The sequence below is a fragment of the Hypanus sabinus genome, chromosome 12, assembly GCF_030144855.1.
Source record: "Hypanus sabinus isolate sHypSab1 chromosome 12, sHypSab1.hap1, whole genome shotgun sequence".
Taxonomy (NCBI): Eukaryota; Metazoa; Chordata; class Chondrichthyes; order Myliobatiformes; family Dasyatidae; genus Hypanus; species Hypanus sabinus.
Genome location: NC_082717.1, coordinates 12,454,898 through 12,475,898, shown reverse-complemented (window position 1 = coordinate 12,475,898; position 21,001 = coordinate 12,454,898). Strand labels below are relative to the sequence as shown.

At 47.0% G+C, this 21,001-nt stretch overlaps 1 protein-coding gene across 2 annotated transcripts in view; it reads left to right on the top strand.

Annotated features, from left to right (window-relative positions):
- The window catches only part of LOC132402627 (uncharacterized), a 381,320-nt gene extending 365,218 nt beyond the window's left edge, over positions 1-16,102 (top strand). For both annotated transcript variants that reach the window (XR_009514994.1, XM_059985546.1), the window contains one exon: positions 15,838-16,102. Coding sequence is in view for 1 of the 2 variants with exons in the window: in XM_059985546.1 (XP_059841529.1) it covers positions 15,838-15,860 (23 nt within the window). In the remaining variant the exon portion in view is untranslated. The remainder of the gene's footprint in view (positions 1-15,837) is intronic.
- Positions 16,103-21,001: the final 4,899 nt, after the last annotated feature.

The following is a 21,001-nucleotide window of genomic DNA, read 5'->3' as shown; positions in this document are numbered from 1 at the left end:
CCTACCAAAATGAACCACCTCACACTTACCTGGGTTGAACTCTATCTGCCATTTCCCAGACCAGTTTTGCATCCTATCAATGTCCCGCTGTAACCTCTACACTATCCACAACACCTCCAACCTTTGTGTCATCAAAAAACTTACTAACCCATCCCCCCATTTCTTCATCCAGGTAATTTATAAAAATCACAAAGAGTAAGGGTCCCAGAACAAATCCCTGAGGCACAAAACTGGTGACCAACCTCCACACAGAATATGACCCATCTACAACCACTCTTTGCCTTCTGTGGGCAAGCCAGTTCTGGGTCCACAAAGCAATGTCCCCTTGGATCCCATGCCTCCTTCCTTCCTCAGTAAGCCTTCCATGGGGTACCTTGTCAAATACCTTGCTGAAATCCATATACACTACATCTACGGCTCCAGCTTCATCAATGTGTTTAGTCACATCCTCAAAAAATTCAATCAGGCTTGTAAGCCACAACCTGCCCTTTACAAGGCCATGCTGACTATTCCTAATTATATTAAGCCTCTCCAAACATTCATAAATCCTGCCTCTCAGGATCTTCTTCATCAACTTACCAACCACTGAAGTAAGACTTACTGGTCCATAATTTCCTGGGCTATCTCTACTCCCTTTCTTGAATACTGGAACAACATCCACAACCCTCCAATCCTCCGGAACCTCTCCCATCCCCATTGATAATGCAAAGATTATTGCCAGAGGCTCAGCAATCTCCTCCCTTGCCACCCACATTAGCTGGGGTACATCTCATCCGGTCCCTGTGACCTATGCAACTTGATGCTTTCTAAAAGCTCCAGAACATCCTCTTTCTTAATATCTACATTCTCAAGCTTTTCAGTAAGTCATCCCTACAATCGCCAAGATCCTTTTCCGTAGTGAGTACTGAAGCAAAGTATTCATTAAGTACCTCTGCTATCTCCTCCAGTTCCATACACACTTCCCACTGTCACACTTGATTGGTCCTATTTTTTCATGTCTTGTCCTCTTGCTCTTCAGATATTTGTAGAATGCCTTGGGGTTTTCCTTAATCCTGTCCATCAAGGCCTTCTCATGGCCCCTTCTGGCTCTCCTAATTTCATTCTTAAGCTCCTTCCTGCTAGCCTTATAATCTTCTAGATCTCTATCATTACCTAGCTTTTTGATCCTTTCGATCTTCTTGACTAGGTTTATTACAGCCTATGTACACCACAGTTCCTGTACCCTACCATCCTTCCCCTATCTCATCTGAACGTACCTATGCAGAAATCCATGCAAATATCTCCTGAACATTGACCACATTTCTTCCATACATTTTTCTGACAACATCTCTTCCCAATTTATGCTTCCAAGTTCTTGCCTGATAACCTCATATTTCCCCTTACTCCAATTAAGCACTTTCCTAACTTGTCTGTTCCTATCCCTCTCCAATGCTATGGTTAAGGAGATAGAATTGTGATCCCTATCTCCAAAATGCTCTCCCACTGAGAGACCTGACACCTGACCAGGTTCATTTCCCAATACCAGATCAAGTACAGCCTCTCCTCTTGTAGGCTTATCTACATATTGTGTCAGGGAACCTTCCTGAACACACCTAACAAACTCCACCCCATCTAAACCCTTCGCTCTAGGGAGATGACAATCAATATTTGGGAAATTTAAATCTCCCACTACAATAACCATGTAATTATTACACCTTTCCAGAATCTGTCTCCCTATCTGCTCCTTGATGTCCCTGTTACTATTGGGTGGTCTGCGAAAAACACCCAGTAGAGTTATTGACCCCTTCCTTTTCCTGACTTCCAACCACAGAGAATCAGTAGACAATCCCTACATGACTTCCTCCTTTTCTGCAGCCGTGATACTACCTCTGGTCAACAGTGCCACGCCCCCACCTCTTTTGCCTCCCTCCCTGTCCTTTCTGAAACATCTAAAGCATGCCACTCTAAGTAGCCATTCCTGCCCCTGAGCCATCCAAGTCTCTGTAATGGCCACAACATTATAGTTCCAAGTGCTGATCCACACTCTAAGCTCATCCGATTTGTTCATAACACTCCTCACATTAAAATAGACTCATCTCAAGCCATAGATCTGAATGCATCCCTTCTCTATCACCTGCCTATCCTCCCTCACACACTGTCTCCAAACTTTCTCTATTTGTGAGCCAACCTCCCTTTCCTCTGTCACTTCAGTTCAGTTCCCACCCACAGCAATTCTAGTTTAAACTCTCCCCTTTGTAAATCTCCCTGCCAGGATATTGGTCCCCCCTCGGATTCAAGTACAACTTGTCCCTTTCATACAGGTCACACCTGCCCCAGAAGGGGTCCCAATGATCCAGAAATCTGAAACCCTGCCCCCGCTCCAATCCCTCAGCCACACATTTATCCTCCACCTCACTCTATTCCTATACTCACTGTCACGTGACACAGGCAGTAATCCTGAGATTACTACCTTTCCGGTTGATGCACCATCAATAACTCACACTGAGACGTAGGCGAGATATCGGCTTTTATTGACTGGAAGAAGGAACCAGGAGTGAGTGTCTATCATACAAGGTCCTGGAGACTGAGGCCGATCTTCAGGCCGCAGGTCTCCTTTATACAGGGGCCTGTGGGAGGAGCCACAGGAGCAGTCAGCAGGGGCGTGTCCCGACAGGCACATAGTTCACCACATTCATCCCCCCTTCGTTTGAAAAAGTCCTCATGTAGCGAAGGTTCTTACAAGTCAAGCCGATCAGGCGGTCGAATCTGTCGCTGCGATCTACGTAGCACCGGCTGTGACCGCATAGGTGCCGGCAACATTGGCGATTGCACAGGGGACGGGGGTTGCGCGTGTTCTTGCCCACTAGGCGCCGGTGATCCCTCATGCATGTGCGAGGCGCCTGGTATAAATGCGTAAGAAACGCCCGGTATACAAGTGTCGTGAGGAGTCTGTGTAGGGCCTGGTGAGTACGGTGTCACCTCTGGTGCAGGGTTCACAGTTACCGGAGAGCCTTCAGGGTAGTGGTCTGCTGCACCTGCGGGTGCCAGGTCGCGGATGGAGACCGTGTCCTCCCGCCCATCAGGTAAGACCACGTAAGCATACTGGGGGTTCGCATGGAGAAGGTGAACCCTCTCCACCAGCGGGGAGTATTTATTGCTCCTCACATGTTTCCGGAGCAGCACTGGCCCCGGGGACGTCAGCCAAACTGGTAGGGTGGTCCCAGTGACAGACTTCCTGGGAAAAGAGAATAGGCGTTCGTGAGGGGTGGCATTGGTGGACGTACATAACAGAGAGCGGATAGAGTGCAGTGCCTCAGGGAGGACCTCCTGCCATCGAGAGACCGGCAACCCTTTGGACTTGAGGGCTAAAAGTGTGGCCTTCCACACTGTGGCATTCTCCCGCTCTACCTGGCCATTACCCCGGGGATTATAACTCGTGGTCCGACTGGTAGCAATGCCCCTAGCTAGCAAGTACTGGCGCAGCTCCTCACTCATAAAGGAGGACCCTCTATCACTGTGGATATAGCAGGGATACCCGAACAGAGTGAAGAGCTGGCGCAGGGCTTTTATGACGGACGTGGCAGTGGTGTCGGGGCAGGGGATGGCAAAGGGGAACCGTGAGAACTCGTCAATAACACTGAGAAAATAGACATTGCGGTCAGTGGAGGGAAGGGGGCCCTTAAAGTCAACACTCAGGCGTTCAAAAGGGCGGGTGGCCTTGACAAGTTGTGCCGTGTCAGGACAGTAGAAGTGCGGTTTGCACTCGGCACAAATTTGGCAGTCCCTGGTCATCGTCCTGATGTCCTCCAGGGAGTACGGCAGGTTCCGAGCTTTCACAAAATGGTAAAATCGGGTGACCCCCGGATGGCAAAGTTGTGCATGAAGGGCGTACAGCTGGTCGAGCTGTGTGCTAGCACATGTTCCCCGGGATAGGGCATCAGGGGGCTCATTGAGTCTGCCAGGCCGGTACAGGATATCATAGGTGTAGGTGGAGAGTTCTATCCTCCACCGCAAAATCTTATCATTTTTGATCTTGCCCCGCTGTTGGTTGCTGAACAGGAACGCAACCGAGCGCTGGTCGGTCAGCACAGTGAATCTTTTGCCAGCAAGATAGTGCCTCCAGTGCCGAACAGCCTCCACTATGGCCTGGGCTTCTTTCTCCACCGCGGAGTGCCGAATTTCAGAGCCTTGGAGGGTGCGAGAAAAGAATGCTACTGGTCTGCCTTCCTGATTAAGGGTAGCAGCCAGAGCGAAATCGGAGGCATCACACTCCACTTGGAAGGGAGCGGTCTCGTCCACTGCATGCATCGTAGCTTTGGCAATGTCCGCTTTAATGCAGTTGAAGGCCGCGCAGGCCTCAGCGGAGAGGGGAAACGAGGTAGACTTGACCAGGGGGCGAGCCTTGTCTGCGTAATGGGGGACCCATTGGGCGTAATAGGAAAAAAACCCCAGGCACCGTCTGAGGGCCTTGAGAGTGGTGGGAAGAGGGAGCTCTAACAGGGGGCGCATACGTTCGGGATCAGGCCCAATAACCCCGTTTTCCACGACATACCCAAGTATAGCAAGGCGGGTGGTACCAAAAACACACTTGTCCCTGTTATAAGTAAGGTTCAGAGCTGCGGCCACTTGGAGAAACCGTTGGAGGTTGGCGTCGTGATCTGGCCTGTCATGACCACAGATGGTGATGTTATCCAGATAGGGAAATGTGGCCTGCAGTTGGTACTGGTCCACCATCCGGTCCATTTCCCTCTGGAAGACAGAGACACCATTCGTGACACCGAAAGGGACGCGCAGGAAGTGATAGAGCCAGCCGCCCGCCTCGAAGGCGGTGTAGGGGCGGTCCTCTGGGCAGATGGGGAGCTGGTGATAAGCGGATTTCAGATCTATTGTCGAGTACACCTTATACTGAGCAATCTGGTTGACCATATCCGCGATGCGGGGTAGGGGGTATGCGTCAAGCTGCGTAAACCTATTGATGGTTTGACTATAGTCCACCACCATCCTATTTTTCTGCCCAGTCCGAACAACAACCACCTGGGCCCTCCAAGGGCTTGTGCTCGGCTCAATGATCCCCTCCCTGAGCAGCCGCTGCACCTCCGACTGAATGAAGGCCCGGTCCCCCGCGCTGTACCTCCTGCTTTTGGTTGCCACAGGTTTACAGTCGGGGGTCAGGTTGGCGAACAGCGGTGGGGGAGGGATCTTGAGAGTGGAGAGGCTGCAAGTGTCGGTAGCGCAGCTGTTGGCCTGGTTCTGGATGGGATGTGTGTGTCCGTGTGTGTGTGTGGTCAGTAGCGGGGTATGTGAAGAAGTCCCACAAAACTGAGGATTCTTGACAGTGAGTGGTGGGAGGGGCCCGTCGTATACCATAGTCACACTTTCGAGATGGCTCTGGAAGTCCAGCCCCAATAGCACAGGTGCACACAGATTAGGCATGACCAGCAGTTCAAAGTCCCGATATACTGTGCCTTGCACCACCAAAGTCGCTACACAACCCGCCCGGATGTCTGCGGACTGCGACCCAGAGGCCAAATGGAACCTCCGACTGACCGGCCGCGTTGCAAGTCCGCAGCGTTGCACTGTGTCCGGGTGAATAAAACTCCCAGTGCTGCCCGTGTCAAACAGGCATCCAGTCCAATGCCCCTCCACCTGGATGTCCATCATGGATCTTGCAAGCTGGTGTGGGGCGCTTTGGTCGAGAGTCACAGTGGCCAGAGTTGGATCGCCGTCGGGGTACCCGGTCAGCATCGGAGGAGCGGGGGCGGGGCGTACTGACGTCGACAAAGATGGCCGCCCACATCCCGGCATGCAAGATGGCGGCCCCCACGTTTCACCCGCAGCGCTGCACTCCGCTCGAGGTTGAGACTTACAGACCTTGGCGAAGTGGCCCCGCTTTCCGCAGCTGGAGCAGGTCGCTTCTCGCGCTGGACAGCGTTGTCGAGGATGTTTCTTTTGGCCACAGAAATAACAAAGCCGTGGTCTGGGTCGGGGAGCTCGTGGAATGGCGACTGGCGGCGGCGTTGGCGAATTCGCTCCCGGGAGCCGGCGGTGGCGGGGTCTGAGGCGTCCACGAAACCGGCGGGGAATCGCGCGACTGGACAGCGTCGGCGTTATGCCGCGCAGCTTCTAGAGCGTTGGCCTTCTCTATCGCCGAGCTTAAGGTAAGATCTGAGTTCTCCAGCAGCCGCTGGCGCATGTACACTGACCTCAGTCCCGTCACAAAGGCGTCTCGCACCAGCAGCTCCGCATGCTGTTCTGCCGTGAGCGTCTTGCAGTCACAAGCTCGGACGAGTGTCTGTAGTGCTCGGAGAAACTCAGCGCACGATTCGCCAGGCCGCTGTTGCCGGGTAGCTAAGCGATGTCTTGCGTAGACGGTGTTCACCGGCCGCAGGTACTGTCGTTTGAGGGCGTCCAGTGCCCCTTCGTAGGTCGGCAGGTCCCGGATAAAGGAGTAAACTTTGGAGGAGACCCTCGAGAGTAGGATTCTGTGCATAACGGCGGGTTCAGTCGCACGAAGCTCCGCCAAGTACGATTGGAAGCATGCAAGCCAGTGTTCAAAAGCGAGAGCTGCGTCAGGGTCCTGAGGGTCCAAATCCAACCGGTCCGGACGCAAAACGGGTTCCATGTTTTAAAACTTCCAGTCAATAAAATTGATGCACCATCAATAACTCACACTGAGACGTAGGCGAGATATCGGCTTTTATTGACTGGAAGAAGGAACCAGGAGTGAGTGTCTATCATACAAGGTCCTGGAGACTGAGGCCGATCTTCAGGCCGCAGGTCTCCTTTATACAGGGGCCTGTGGGAGGAGCCACAGGAGCAGTCAGCAGGGGCGTGTCCCGACAGGCACATAGTTCACCACACCGGTCCTGCTTCTCAACTTCCCTGTAGTCTGCTTTCAGGACCTCCTCCCTTTTCCTGCCCATGTCGTTGGTACCAATATGTACCACGACCTCTGGCTGTTCTCCTTCCTACCTCAGGATTCGTGGACGCAATCCCGGACCCTGGCACCTGGGAGGCAAACTACCATCTGTGTTTCTTTCCTGCGTCCACAGAATCGCCTGTCTGACCCCGTAGCTATATCACTGCTGCCATCCTCTTCCTTTCCCCACCTTTCTGAGCCACAGGGAGGACTTTGGAGCATTTTTCTATAAATTGTCTCACATCCTGTTTCTGGGACTGTCATTTTAAGGGCATTGGCAGGCGGGTCTTCGCCAGGGATCCTGCTCCTCTCCGCCACCTGGTGTTCACTACTGGAAGTGCAGACTATTCAACCACGGCAATCACACGCGAAATGCTGGGGGATCTCAGCAGGTCAGGCAGCGTCTATGGAGGGGAATAAACTGTCAACGTTTCAGGCGGAGACCCTTCTTCAAGACTGGAAAACCATCAGGGCTGTAACCAGAATAAGCAGGTGAGGGGAGGGGAAGGAGTACAAGCTGGCAGCAGACAGGTGATGAAGGATGAAGTAAACACAAAATATTCTACAGATGCTGGAGTGAAAGCAACATGCACAATACACTGGAGGAACTCAGCAGGTCGGGCAGCATGAAGATGAAGTCCTGATGAAAGGTCTTGGCCCACAATTTTGACTCTTTATTCCTCTTCATTGATGCTGCCTGACCAGCTGAGTTTCAACATTTTGTATGTTCACAGACGATGGGTGAGACCAGATGAGGGGGAAGAGAGGATGAAGCGAGAAGCTGGGAGGTAATAGATGAAAGGCTGTAAAAGAAGGAATCTGATCGGAGAGGGGAGTGGTCCACCTGCTCTTTTCTAACTGTCCTTTCCTGTGGCCAATGGGGAAAAGAGGAAGGGAAAGTGGATTGGGCAGGGAATTAAAGTTTAAAAGTTCAAAGTTCAATGTGCATTTATTATCAAACAACCTAGAGACTCCTCCCCTTACAGGCAGCCAAAAAAACAAAGAAACCAATTAGAACCCATTAAAAAAGGCTATCAAACACCCGATGCGCAGGAAAAAAATTGTGCAAACAATAAAAGTAACCAATTAACATTCAGAACTGAAGTTCATAAAAGTGAGTTCACAGCTACAAGGTCAGTCATCACTGCAGCCAATCCAGGAGTCCATTAGTTTCAGGCGTCGGTTCAGTGCAGAGGTGAGTAAAGTTCGTAGAGCAGCAAGCTGAACACCGGCCAGTCACTCTGGTCCTGACATCCTGATCTTTTCAATCTGGTCCAGCGCTTAAATCGGCCAAACCTCAGGTTGTTCCTCACTCTCAGACCCAGACCCATGCACCCGCGACCTTGATTCTCAATCAGAATCAGATTTATTTTCACTGACTTTTACCTCTTGAAGTTTGTGGTTTTGTGGGAGTAGTCTGGTGCAAAAACATTAAATTTGTAAAATTTATACTTTTTAAGATTTCTATCCCAACAAGACCGTGCCACTGAATTACACACAAGTGACTATTCAACCTTCTAACCCGTACATCTTCGAAATGTGGGTGGAAACCGGGGGAACCTAAGCGGTCAAAGGGAGAATGTACCAACTCCTGACAAAAAGTGGTGAGAATTGAATCCTGGCCACTGGCACTGTAATAATTCATTGGTAGACTTCTGTGCTGTCCAAAATAACAATAAAATAAATAAATAGTGCAAAAAATAGCAATACTACCATAAGGCCATAAGACATAGGAGCAGAATTAGGCCATTCAGCCCATTGAAACTACTCCACATGGTTGATCATGGTCCCGAGGGGGAGCAATATCTATACGGGCAAGGTGTGCTAGAACTATTGGGAGTGGTTTAAACTAATATGGCAGGGGGGTGGGAACTAGGATGATCGAGCTGAGGATGAGCCAGTAGGATTATAGTAGCTAATGTAATATGCAATATGAATGTAAGGAAGGACAAGCCAATGATTGGGTACAACTGCAGACAGAGCAAAGAGTTAAATTGTACCACAGGGGCAAAATTCATAAAGGTGAAGAATGTAGGATTGAAGGTGCTGTATTTAAATGCATACAGGTTTCGGAATAAGGTGGACAAACTCATGGCACAATTAGGGATTGGACGGTGCGACGTTGGTATCCAAGAGTCATGGTTGAAAGAAGATCATGGTTGGGAGCCGAAAGAAGGGCAATATGACAGATAACTACCCAATAATAAAAAAGCAGGCTATGGGAAGATTTTCAGTTATATGAAGAATAAAAGGGAGGTGAGAGTTGATATTGGACCACTGGAAAATGATGCTGGTGAGGTAGTAATGGGAGACAAAGAAATGCCAGATGAACTTAATGGGTATTTTGCATCTGTCTTCACTGTGGAAGGCACTAACAGTGTGCCAGAGGTCTGTAAGAGTCAGGGAGCAGGACAGTGACATTGCTATTACAAAGGAAAAAAGTGCTCGGTCACTCAAAGGTCTTAAAGTGGATAAGTCACCTGGACCAGGTGGACTATATTAGAGATTCCCGAGAGGGGTTGCTGAAGAGATAACAGATGCATTGGTCATGACCTTTCAAGAATCACTTGATTCTGGCATGGTCCCAGAGGACTGGAAATTGCAAATGTCACTCCACTCAATAAGAAGTGAGGAAGGCAAAAGAAAGGAAATTATAGGCCAGTTAGCCTAAACTCAGTGGTTAGGAAAGTGTTAAGGTGTATTATTATTGACGAGATTTCGGGTACTTGAAGACTAATGATAAAATAAGTCAAAGTCAACATGGTTTCTGTAAAGGGCAATCTTGCCTAACATATCTGTTTCAATTCTTCGAGCAGGGTGGACAAAGGAGAGGGAGTGGATGTCATTTACTTAGATTTTCAGAAGGTATTTGATAAGATACCACATATGAGGCTGCTTAACAAGAAAATCCTATGGTGTTAGAAGCATAGATAGTGGAATGGCTGACAAGCAGGAGGCAGTGATTGGAAATAAGAGGAGGCCTTTTCTGGTTGGCTGCCGTGACTAGTGGTGTTCCTCAGAGGACAGTATTCGGACCACTACTTCTCACATTGTTTATTGATGATTTAGGTAGTTGAATTGATGGCTTTGTGGCAAATGATATGTGGAACCGTTGTGGAACAACACTAGTCACTGGCAGCCAGTCAGGAGAAGCTCCCTTTATTCCTACTCTTTGCCTCCTACCAATCACCTACTGCTTTATTGATGCTAGAATCTTTTTCTGTAATTCTATGGGCAGTTATCTTGTTAAGCAGCCTCATGCGTGGCACCTTGTTAAAGGCCTTCTGAAAATCCAAGTACACAACATCAACCAATTCTCCTTTGTCCATCCTGCTTGTTATTTCCTCAGAATTCCACCAGATTTGTCAGGAACGATTTCCTCTCAAATAATTCATGGTGATTTTGGCCTACTTTCTCATGCACCTCCAAGTTCCCCAAAGCCTCATCCTTAGTAATGGACTCCAACATTTGCTAAACCACTGAGGATAGGCTAACTGGCGTATAATTTCCTTTCTTCTGCCTCACTCCCTTCTTAAAGAGTGAAGTGACATTTGCAATTTTTCAATCCTCCAGAACCATTCCAGAATCTAGTGATTCTTGAACGATCATTACTAATGCCTCCACAATGTTTTCAGCTATTGGTTTCAGAATGTTGGGGTATAGCCCATCTTGTCCAGGTGACTCAGACCCTTCAGTTTCCCCAAGAACCTGCTCCCTAGTAATAGCAACTACATTCACTTCTGCACCCCAACACTCTTAAATTTCTGGCATACTGCCAGGGTCTTCCACAGTGAAGCTGATGCAAGATATTTATCCAGATCATCTGCTATTGATTTGTCCTCCTTTACTACCTCTCCAATGTCATTTTCCAGCAGTCCAATATCCACTCTCAACTCTAGTTGAGCTAGATAGATATCTGATGGATAGGGGAATGAGCTAGATAGATATCTGATGGATAGGAGAATGAGCTAGATAGATATCTGATGGATAGGGGAATCAAGGGATATGGGGACAAGGCAGGGACTGGGTATTGATAGTGAATGATCAGCCATGATCTCAGAATGGCGGTGCAGACTTGAGGGGCTGAATGGTCTACTTCTGCACCTATTGTCTATTGTCTATTGTCTCATCGAATAATGATGGGTTCGTGCATTTATGGACAGTTCAGAAATCTGATGGCATTGATGGTTATATAAGATATGAAGTTGTAATGGAATTCTTTGAAAAAATAACAAGCAGCATAGACAAAGGAAAACTTTGACAAGGTGCCACACATGAGGCTGCTTAACAAGATAACTGCCCATAGTGTTACAGAAAAAGATTCTAGCATCAATAAAGCAGTAGGTGATTGGTAGGAGGCAAAGATTGGGAATAAAGGGAGCTTTTTCTGACTGACTGCCAGTAAGTAATGTTGTTCCACAGGGGATGGAACAGATTCTATTTGTGTTATATGTCAATGATTTGGATGATTTGGATGGCTTTGTTGCAGTTTGCAGATGATGTGGAGATGGGTGATGGGGCAGATAGTTTTGAGGAAGTAGAGAGGCTACAGAAGGACTTAGACAGATTAGGAGAATGGGCAAAGAAATGGTAGATGGAATACATTGTTGGGAAGTGTATGGACTTGAACTTTGGTAGAAGAAATGAAAGGGCTGTCTATTTTCTAAATGGACAGAAAATACATTTGCTAAACCACTGAGAGTGGTGCAAAGCGACTTGGGAGTCATTGTGCAGAATTCCCCATAGGTTAATTTACAAGTTGAGTCTGGAGTGAGGGAGGCAAATACAATGTTCGCATTCATTGCAAGAGGACAAGAATATAAAAGCAAGGATGTAATGTTGAGGTTTTATAAGGCACTGGTGAGGCCTCACTTGGAGTATTGAGAGCAGTTTTGGGCCACTTATCTCAGAAAGGATGTGCTGAAACTGGAGAAGGTTTAAAGGAGGTTCACAAGAATGATTCTGGGAACGAATGGCTTGTCAAATTAAGTGCTTTAATAGCTCTGGGCCTATATACACTAGAATTCAGAAGAGAGTGGTGACATTATTAAAACCTATTGAATGTTGAAAGGCCTTGACAGAGTGGATGTGGAGAGGATGTTTCCTATGGTGGAAGAGCCTAAGATCAGAGGGGTATTCCTTTAGAACGCCAGTGAGGAGGAATTTCTTTAGCCAGAGAGCAGTGAATCTGTGGAATTCATTGCCACAGGCAGCTGTGGAGACCAAGTCTTTATGTATATTTAAGGCAGAGGCTGATAGATTCTTGATTGGTCAGGGCATGAAGGGATACAGGGAGAAGGCAAGAGGTTGGAGCTGAGAGGAAAATGATGAAATAGCGGAGCCTAATTCTGCTTCAATATCTTACTGTCTTAATTTAGAGTATTGTGTGCAATTCTCGTAATCTGTCTACAGGAATGAAATCAATATTGAAAGAGTACAAAGAAAATTTACAAGATTGTTGCTGGGACTTGAGGACCTGAGTTATAAGGAAAGGTAGAATAGGTTAGGACTTTATTCCCTGGAGCCTAGGAAAATGAGGATATTTGATTGAGGTATACAAAAGTATGAGAGTTATAGATATGGTAAATGACTTTTTATGAGGCTGGTTGAGACTAGAACTTGACATCATGGGTTAAGGACAAAAGGTTTAATACTTATTCAGAACCTAAGCAGGGAACTTCTTCACTCAGAAGGTGGGGAGAGTGTGTGGAAGTGGTAGATATGGGTTCGATTTCAGCGCTTAAGGGAAGTTTGGATAGGTACATGAATGGGGGGGAGGGGGTTTGGAGAGCAATGGTCCAGCTGCAGGTCAATGGGACTGGGCCAAATAACAGCATGGACAAGATGGGCCGAAGAGCCTGTTTCTGTGATGTAGTCCTTCATGTCATCAAATGGCAATCAGCAATGGGCATCACAGTGAGGGCAACATTGTAAATGAGAATTGTCCCTGTAGGGTTTTCTCCTGAGTGCAATAATTGAAAGAAAAGCCAACTCACACAAAATGCTGGAGGAACTCAGCAGCAGCTCTGGAAAGCAATAAAGAGTTGACATTTCAGGCTGAAACCCTTCATCAGGACTGGAAAGGAAGGGGGAGGAAGCCAGGATGAGAAGGTGGCAGGACAGCTAAGAGTACAAACTAGAAAGTGATAGGTAAAACCAGGTGAGGGGGACGGTAGGTGGGTGGGGGAGAGAGGACACAGTATCAAGCTGGAAGAGGACAGGCTGAAAAGGTAAAGGGCTGAAGAAGGGGGAATAAGATAGGAGAAGGGGAAAAAGGGGAGGCACCAGAGGGAGGTGATAGGCAGGTGAATAGAAGGGGTAAGAGGGGAGCCAGAAAGAAAGAAGAGGCAGAGAGAAGAGACTACTAGAAGTTAGAGAACCTGATGTTCTTTCATCAGGTTGGAGTCTACCCAAACCAAATAGGAAGTGTTGCTTCTCCTATGTGAGGGTGACTTCATTGTGGGAATAGAGCAGGCTGTGGATTGATACGTTTTTTATAATTTATTTGGGTTGGCAGGATAGTGTAGTGGTTAGCACCAGCGAGATGGGTTCAATTTCTGCCTGTGTCTGTAAGGAATGTGTACTTTCTCCCTATGGCCGCGAGGGTTTCCTTCAGTTGCTCCGGTTCCCTCCCACAGTCCAAAGGTGCACCAGCTGGCAGGTTAATTGGTCACTATAAATTGTCCCATGATTAGGCAAGGGTTAAATCAGGGGTTGCTGGGCCTGTTCCATGCTGTGTCTCAATAAATAAATTTTTGAAAAAAGGCCATGGACTGATGTGTTGAAATGGGAATGGGCAGGGAAATTAAAATGGTTGGCCTCTAGGAAATCCTGCATGTTGCAGACGGAGCGAAGGTGCTTGAGAAAGCAATGCCCCAATCTACTTCGGGTCTCACTGATGTAGAGAAAGACGCATTGTAAAGAAGCGGCGGAAAGAAAGGAGTATGCAGGGAAGAGTGTGCGACCTTGAAAGGAATAAATTTACTGAAATAAATAGTGCTGGAAATAGCATTTGATTTTCAAGATTGCCCTGTAGGCATACTCTTCAGAGTCCAGGGTCGTTGGGGATGAGATGACAGGGCTTGTGTCCTTGATGCAGACACAGCCTTGGGCATAACAAGGACAGAGAGTTTATTGACGCACATTTCCATTCACGGATAAACACCATGTCTATAAATTAGTCAGCCTGACGCGTGCTGTGGGCGAGCTTCCAAGAGGGGACAAAGCGATCACTCAGATATTTTTGGAGGCAGTGCGGAATTGTCAAACCTGACAACTGCGGAGGGCCATAGACTCAGTCATCTCCATCATGGGCACAAACCTCCCTGCCTTTGAGGACATCTGCAAAAGGCAATGCTGCAAAATGTGGCATCCGTGATCAAGGACCGCAACCACCCCTGACATGCCCTCTTCTTATTACCACCATCAGGGAGGGAGTATTGGAGCTGGAAGACACACACTCAATGTTTTAGAAACAGCTTCTTCCCCGCCATCATCAGATTTTAGAATGGACCATGAACCCATGAATACCACCCCTGTATTTTTGCTCTCTTTTAACACTATCTATTGAGCTTTCTATATAATTCTTATTATAATTTAGAACATAGAAACTTACAGCACATCATAGGCCCTTCAGCCCACAATGTTGTGTTGACCTTGTAACCTACTCTAGAAACTGCCTAGAATTTCCCTACTGCATAGCCCTCTATTATTCTAAGCTCCATATACCTAGGAGTCTCTTAAAAAGCCCTATTTGTATCCGTCTCTACAACTGTTGTTGGCAGTGCATTCCACGCACCCACCACTCTGAAAAACTTACTTCTGACATCTCCCTTGTACCTGCTTCCAAGCACCTTAAATAGTGCCCCCTCACGTTAGCCATTTCAGCCCTGGGAAAAAGCCTCTGTCTATCCACACGATCAATGCCTCTCATCATCTTATACACCTCTATCAAGTCACCTCTCATCCTCCATTACTCCAAGGAGAAAAGGCGAAGTTCATCCAACCTATTCTCATAAGGCACACTCTCCAATCCAGGCAACATCCTTGTAAATCTCCTCTGTACTCTATAGTATTCACATCCTTCTTGTAGTGAGGTGATTAGAAATGAACATAGTACTCTAAGTGGGACCTAACTAAGGTCTTATATAGCTGCAACATTTCCTCATGGCTTTTGTGCTCAATCCCATGGTGAATAAAGGCCATCACACCAAACGCCTTCTTCACAGCACTGTCAACCTACGCAAAAGCTTTGAGTGTCCTATGGACAGAAACCCCAAGATCTCTCAGCTCCACCCAGTCTTAAAATTAATATTTTATTCTGTCTTGAAATTTAACCTACCAAAATGAACCGCTTCACACTTATCTAGGTTGAGCTCCATCTGCCTCCTCTCAGCCCAGTTTTGTATCCTGTTGGTGTCCCACTGTGACCTCTGGCAACCCTCCTGACTATCCACAACACCTCCAACCTTTGTGTCTTCAGCAAACTTACCCTCCTACCTCCTCATCCAGGTCATTTATAAAAATCACAAAGATCTGCTCTGGGGTCCCAGAACAGGTCCCTGTGGAACACCACAGCTCACGGACCTCCATATAGAATACGAACCATCAACAACCACCCTTTTCCTTCTGTGGGCAAGCCATTTCTGGATCCACAAAGGACTCCTTGGATCCCATGCCTCCTTACTTTTTGAATGAGCCTCACGTGGGGAACCTTATCAAATGCCTTACTGAAATCCATAAACACTACATCCACTGTTCTACCTTCATCAATGTGTTCTGTTACATCCTCAAAGAACTCAATTAGGCTTCTGTTTTATGAATTGCACTGTACTGCTGCCAGGTAACAGCAAATTTCACAACATGTGTTGGTGATTGGGTGGCAGGGTGGAGATGTATCTCTACAAAAGGAGATGTAAAGTGCTCTTTTCCTCCTCTAGCCTGCAGGTATGGGCAAGGTTAGCCACCCGCCACCCCCTGATCAGGATCATGTGAAACGATGGGAGCTGGTGGTGTCCATCACAAGTCCTGGTTATACGACCACTGATTCCAGGCAGCCTTGTGAAGACACTGGCCAGAAGAATGCAATGTCAAACTACTTCTGCGGAAATCTTTCCCACATCTTATGACATGGCACCTGATGGACGAACGTTGGTGATAATAAACCTGTTTCTGAGCTTAGGATGAAACTAACATAGCTGAACATAGAAAGGCAGAAGTGATGTTGTGAATTTGAGTTCTCCAAAAGCACTTGAAGCTTCCTGGTAAAAGTATTCGATGGAAGCATTATCACATTTCTACATTACATGATATAGAAAGGGGCACAATACATTATGGTATGAAGGACTTAGCATAATGTCTTCCACAATCGAGGTTCAATTCCCACCACAGCCTGTTAAGAGTTTGTATGTCCTCCTTTTGACTACATGGGTCTCCAGTTTCCTCCCACTTTCTAAAGACATATGGGTTAGTAAGTTGTGGGCATATTTTGACGTACATGTGCCAATTAAAGCTAATCTTATCTTTAAGAATGGAGGCCATTTAGCCGATTGAGTCAATGCTGGGTTTTGGAGGTTTCCCATCATTCTCATTCTCTGGAACCTATCCTCTCTTTCTTAGATGTCCAACAAATGCCCCTGAATCTTTTGCAACTCACCTGCACAGTGTGGGCAATTAACAGTAGCCCATTAATATCCCAAGCAACTCTCCTTTGAGAAAACCAGAGCATTTGTTGCCAAGCAATCCAGCAATTCTCTCTTCCTCTCCCTCTCCCTTTCCCCTTAACCCATGACCTCTGGTTGTAGTCTCACCCTCAGAGGAAAAAAGCTTATTTGTGTTTACCCTATCTGTACCCCTCATGATTTTGTATATCTTTATCAAATCTCTCTATCTTCTATGTTCTAAGGAATAAAGTCCCAACCTGTTCAATCTTTCCCTATAACTCAGGTCCTCCAGACCTGACAACATCCTTGTAATATTTTTCTGTACTCTTTCAATCTTATTTACATCTTTCCCTGTAGGTAATTAACTAAACTGCAGACAATATTCCTAATTAGGCACCTAATTTATACATCTTTAAAATAACATCCCATCTCCTGTATTCAATACATCGATTTATGAAGGCTATTTGCCAAAAGCTTTCTTTACCACCTACCTGTAGCATCATTTTCAATGAGTTATGGCCCTCTATTCACAGATCTTTTTCTTCAATCGCACTCCGCAGTGCCCTACCATTCACTGAGTGAGACCTATCCTGGTTGGGGCTACAGATGTACAATACCTCACTTGTCTGCATTACATTCCACCTCCATTTTTCCAGCTGATGCAGATCCCACTGCAAGCCATAATAGCCTTCCTCAGTGTCCACCCCCAATCTTGGTGTCATCTGCAAATTTGCTGATTGACTTAGCCACATTATCATCTACATTGTTGACATAGATGACAAAAAACAATGAACCCAGCACACATGCTGATAGCACACCACTAGTCACAGGCCTCCAGTCAGAGAGGCAACCATCTACTGCCACTTCCTGGCTTCTTTCACAAATCCAGTGTCTAATCCAATTTACTATCTTATCTTGAATGCTGAGTAATTGAATCTTCTTGACTAACTCCCCAATGCAGAACCTTGTCAAATCCCTTGCAAAAGTCCATGTAAACAGGATCAATTGCCTTGCCTTTACCCACTTTCCTGGTAACTTCCTCAAAAAGCTCTATAAGATTAATTAGGTGTGACATAGCACAGAGAAAGCTATGCTGAGTACCCCTAATCAGCCCACGTCCATCCAAATACTTATATATCCAATCTGTCAAAATACCTTCCAATAACTTTCTCACAACTGATTTCAGACTCATCAGCCAATAATTTTTGGGTTTATGTCACTGAAGACTCACACAAATTTCTACAAATGCACCATGAAGAGCATTCTAACTAGTTGCATCACTTTTCGGTATGGAGAACTATACCTGATTTCAAGCCATTATGCAGATCATTTCCTTACGTCAGTGCAGTGGGATAATACACAGGAAAACAATGTCTGGCTTTCTGCCTTGCATGAAAGATATTTAGACCAGGTACTGAAGAGATTGCAGACTGTTGGCTGAATTAGCGAATATCATCTCTAAGAGGAGTTTTGGAGTAAGGGGACATATGAAGCTATCAGGCAGAAACCTGGAAGCATAAATTGAGAACAGATGTTCTCAAGGAAATTTACGGCAGAAATGTGGCAAATAGACAGTAGGTGCAGGAGTAGGCCATTCGGCCCTTCTAGCCAGCACCGCCATTCACTGTGATCATGGCTGATCACAGTACCCCATTCCTGCCTCCTCCCCATATCCCTTGATAAAGTGGCCTGGTTGGCCGCAGTACAGACAGGAACGTGTGCTGATTCGCCTTTGTCTTTCAGTCGGTGTCAGGCGGATACAGTCAACCTTCATAGCTTCGGACTCTGGAACAGGAATTGTAGATGGGGGCAAATGGCAGGGCAATATAGACTGATGAGGAGCTTGAAACTTACCCAGTGTCCCTCTGGAACCCCTCCCTCTTCAGCGCTGTTGAAGGTAAACCTCAATACGGATGGCCAAATCTACCTGGGCTTCAAAGGCGGCAGGAAGGGTGGGTGACCAGCTCATCTTTGATGTCTTCGGAGAGGCCATTCAGGAAGGTGTCATACTGTGCCTCCGAGTTCCAGCTGCTGGGCGTGGCTAGGGTCCAGAACTATATGGCGTAATCTGACACCGATCTGCACCCCTGGTGCACGAGCAGCATTTCACGGGCAGCCTCTCTCTCATGTTTGGAACGATGAAACACTTCTCTCATCTCCTCAGAAAATAACTGAAAACTACTGCAGAAAGGTGAGCCTGCCTCCCAGACAGCTGTTCCCCGCTCTCTTGCCCAACCGGACAGATGAGTGATGACATAGGCCACCTTGGCTCGATCAGTTTGAAAGGTCATTGGTTGCAATTCAAAACTGAGGGTGCCCTGGGAAGGAAAAGAGCAGCAGGTACCAGGCTCACAGGAGTACTCTTCTGGAGGAGGCAGACGGGGCTCTTGGAAGGGAAGAGCATGTGAGAACGCGGAGGGCAGGGCAGAAGATGCAGTCGCAGGATGTTGATGGGCACTCTGGGACAGCTGGAGTTACTGAGTCTGGGCCACAAGATCAGCTACATCAGCAGAAAGCAACTGCACTACCCTGAACACAGAGTCTAACTGATTCTGGTGTCTCCCCAGCATCACTCGCTGTTGTTCCAGGATAGCTCAGACGACCAGGGTCTGCAGGGTCCATTCTGGCCAGATTGTATTGTCAGGGCGCTGAAGCAGGGATCCAATCACAGACCCAGTACTGTGCACACAGTGAGATTAACTGAGTAACAATCCCAAGGTGCAAAACAAAGTCAACGTCAAAGTTCAAGCAGAGATCAAAACATCCAGGGAAATCGAAAACCAGAATTGCGAAACAGGCAGAGTCCAGATACAAATGCTGGAAAGGCTCAGGAAAACTCATTGGCACAATCTGGCAACAAACAGGTGAAAACACAGGACTGAGATACACTGAGCAATAAACAGAGAGGCAGATGATAGGTGGAGCACAGTGAGACAGAAGTGGCAGCAATACATGAGAAACAGATGAGAGGTGGAGTACTCAGTAATACAGGGCCAGAGTAGAGCAGGAGCAGGGACAGGAGCTCATGACAATGTAAAAACGCAGACCGACGGCTGGGGGAAACACACAAAAAGACAAAGTGCATCTGGCGGTACTAACAGTTGGTGGTGGAAGCAGATAAAATAGGGTCTTTTAGGAGACTTCTGGATAGGTACTTAAAAAATTAGAGGGCTATGGGTAACCCTAGGTAATTTCTAAAGTAAGTACATATTTGTCACAGCATTGTGGGCCAAAGGGCCTGTATTGTGCTGCAGGTTTTCTATATTTCTGTGTTTCTAAGAGATTGGACAAAGGTAGAACATTGGAGACCAAGGGGAAACCTAATAAAGGTTTGTAAAGTTATGAGAGGCACAGATAGGATAGATAGCTATTATAAGAAAGATGTGGAAGCTTTAGAGAGGGTGCAGAGGAGATTTATCAGGATGCTGTCTGGATTAAAGAATAAAACTTTGGAGGAATGTAAGCTTTTCTCTTTGGAGTAAAGGAGGTTGAATGATGACAGAAATGACTAATACGAGGGGCCATATTTCAGGTAATTGAAGGAAATTCTGGGGGATGTCAGAGGCAAGTTCTTTACACAGAGCTTGATGGTGCATAATATACACTGTCAGGGAACGTGTTAGAGGCAGATACATTAAGGACATTTAAGAGGCTCCTAGATAAGCACATGGATGGTAATGAAATGGAGGGCATGTGAGAGGGAACAGCACAACATTGTGGGCTGAAGAAATATATACAGCTTGCTCTTCATGTGCCACATCATGTGATGTGGGCAGTTGAGGTCTTTCCATGACTGCGCTAGCTCTTGGTAAATTTTTCTGCAGAAATAGTTTGCCATTGCTTTTCTCTGGGTAGTGTCTTGACAAGATGGGCAACCCCAGCCATTATCAATACTCTTCAGAGATTGTCCGCCTGGCATCAGTTGTCACAGAACCAGGACTTGTGTCTTGTGATCTGCACCAGCTGCTCATAAGGCCATCCACCACCTGCTCCCATGGATTCACGTGACCCTGATCAGAGTGGAGGGGGAGGGGATTAAGGGGCTACACCCTGCCCAAGGGTGACCTGCAGGCTAGCAGAGGGAAGGAGCACCTTACACCTCGTCTGGTAGAGATGTACTGCATCTCCACCCCACCACCCAAATATATACGGTATAACACACAATTAAAGTAGCAGTGTAAACAGAGCAAAAATAGTGAGGTAGTTTTCATGGGTTCACAGACCATTCAGAAATCTGATGGTAGAGGGGAAGAAGCTTTTCCTAAAATCGTTGAACGTGGCCGTCAGTCTTCTGTACCTCCTCCCTGGTGGTAGTAATAAAAAAAAAAGGCAATGAGGAAGTGGATATCAACACAGTCCCCTCATTAGAAGCCATCAGGCTCCAGAAACCTTATTATTACAGCTGTCAGATTTAATACAGTTCACTGTCTCCATGGGCTTT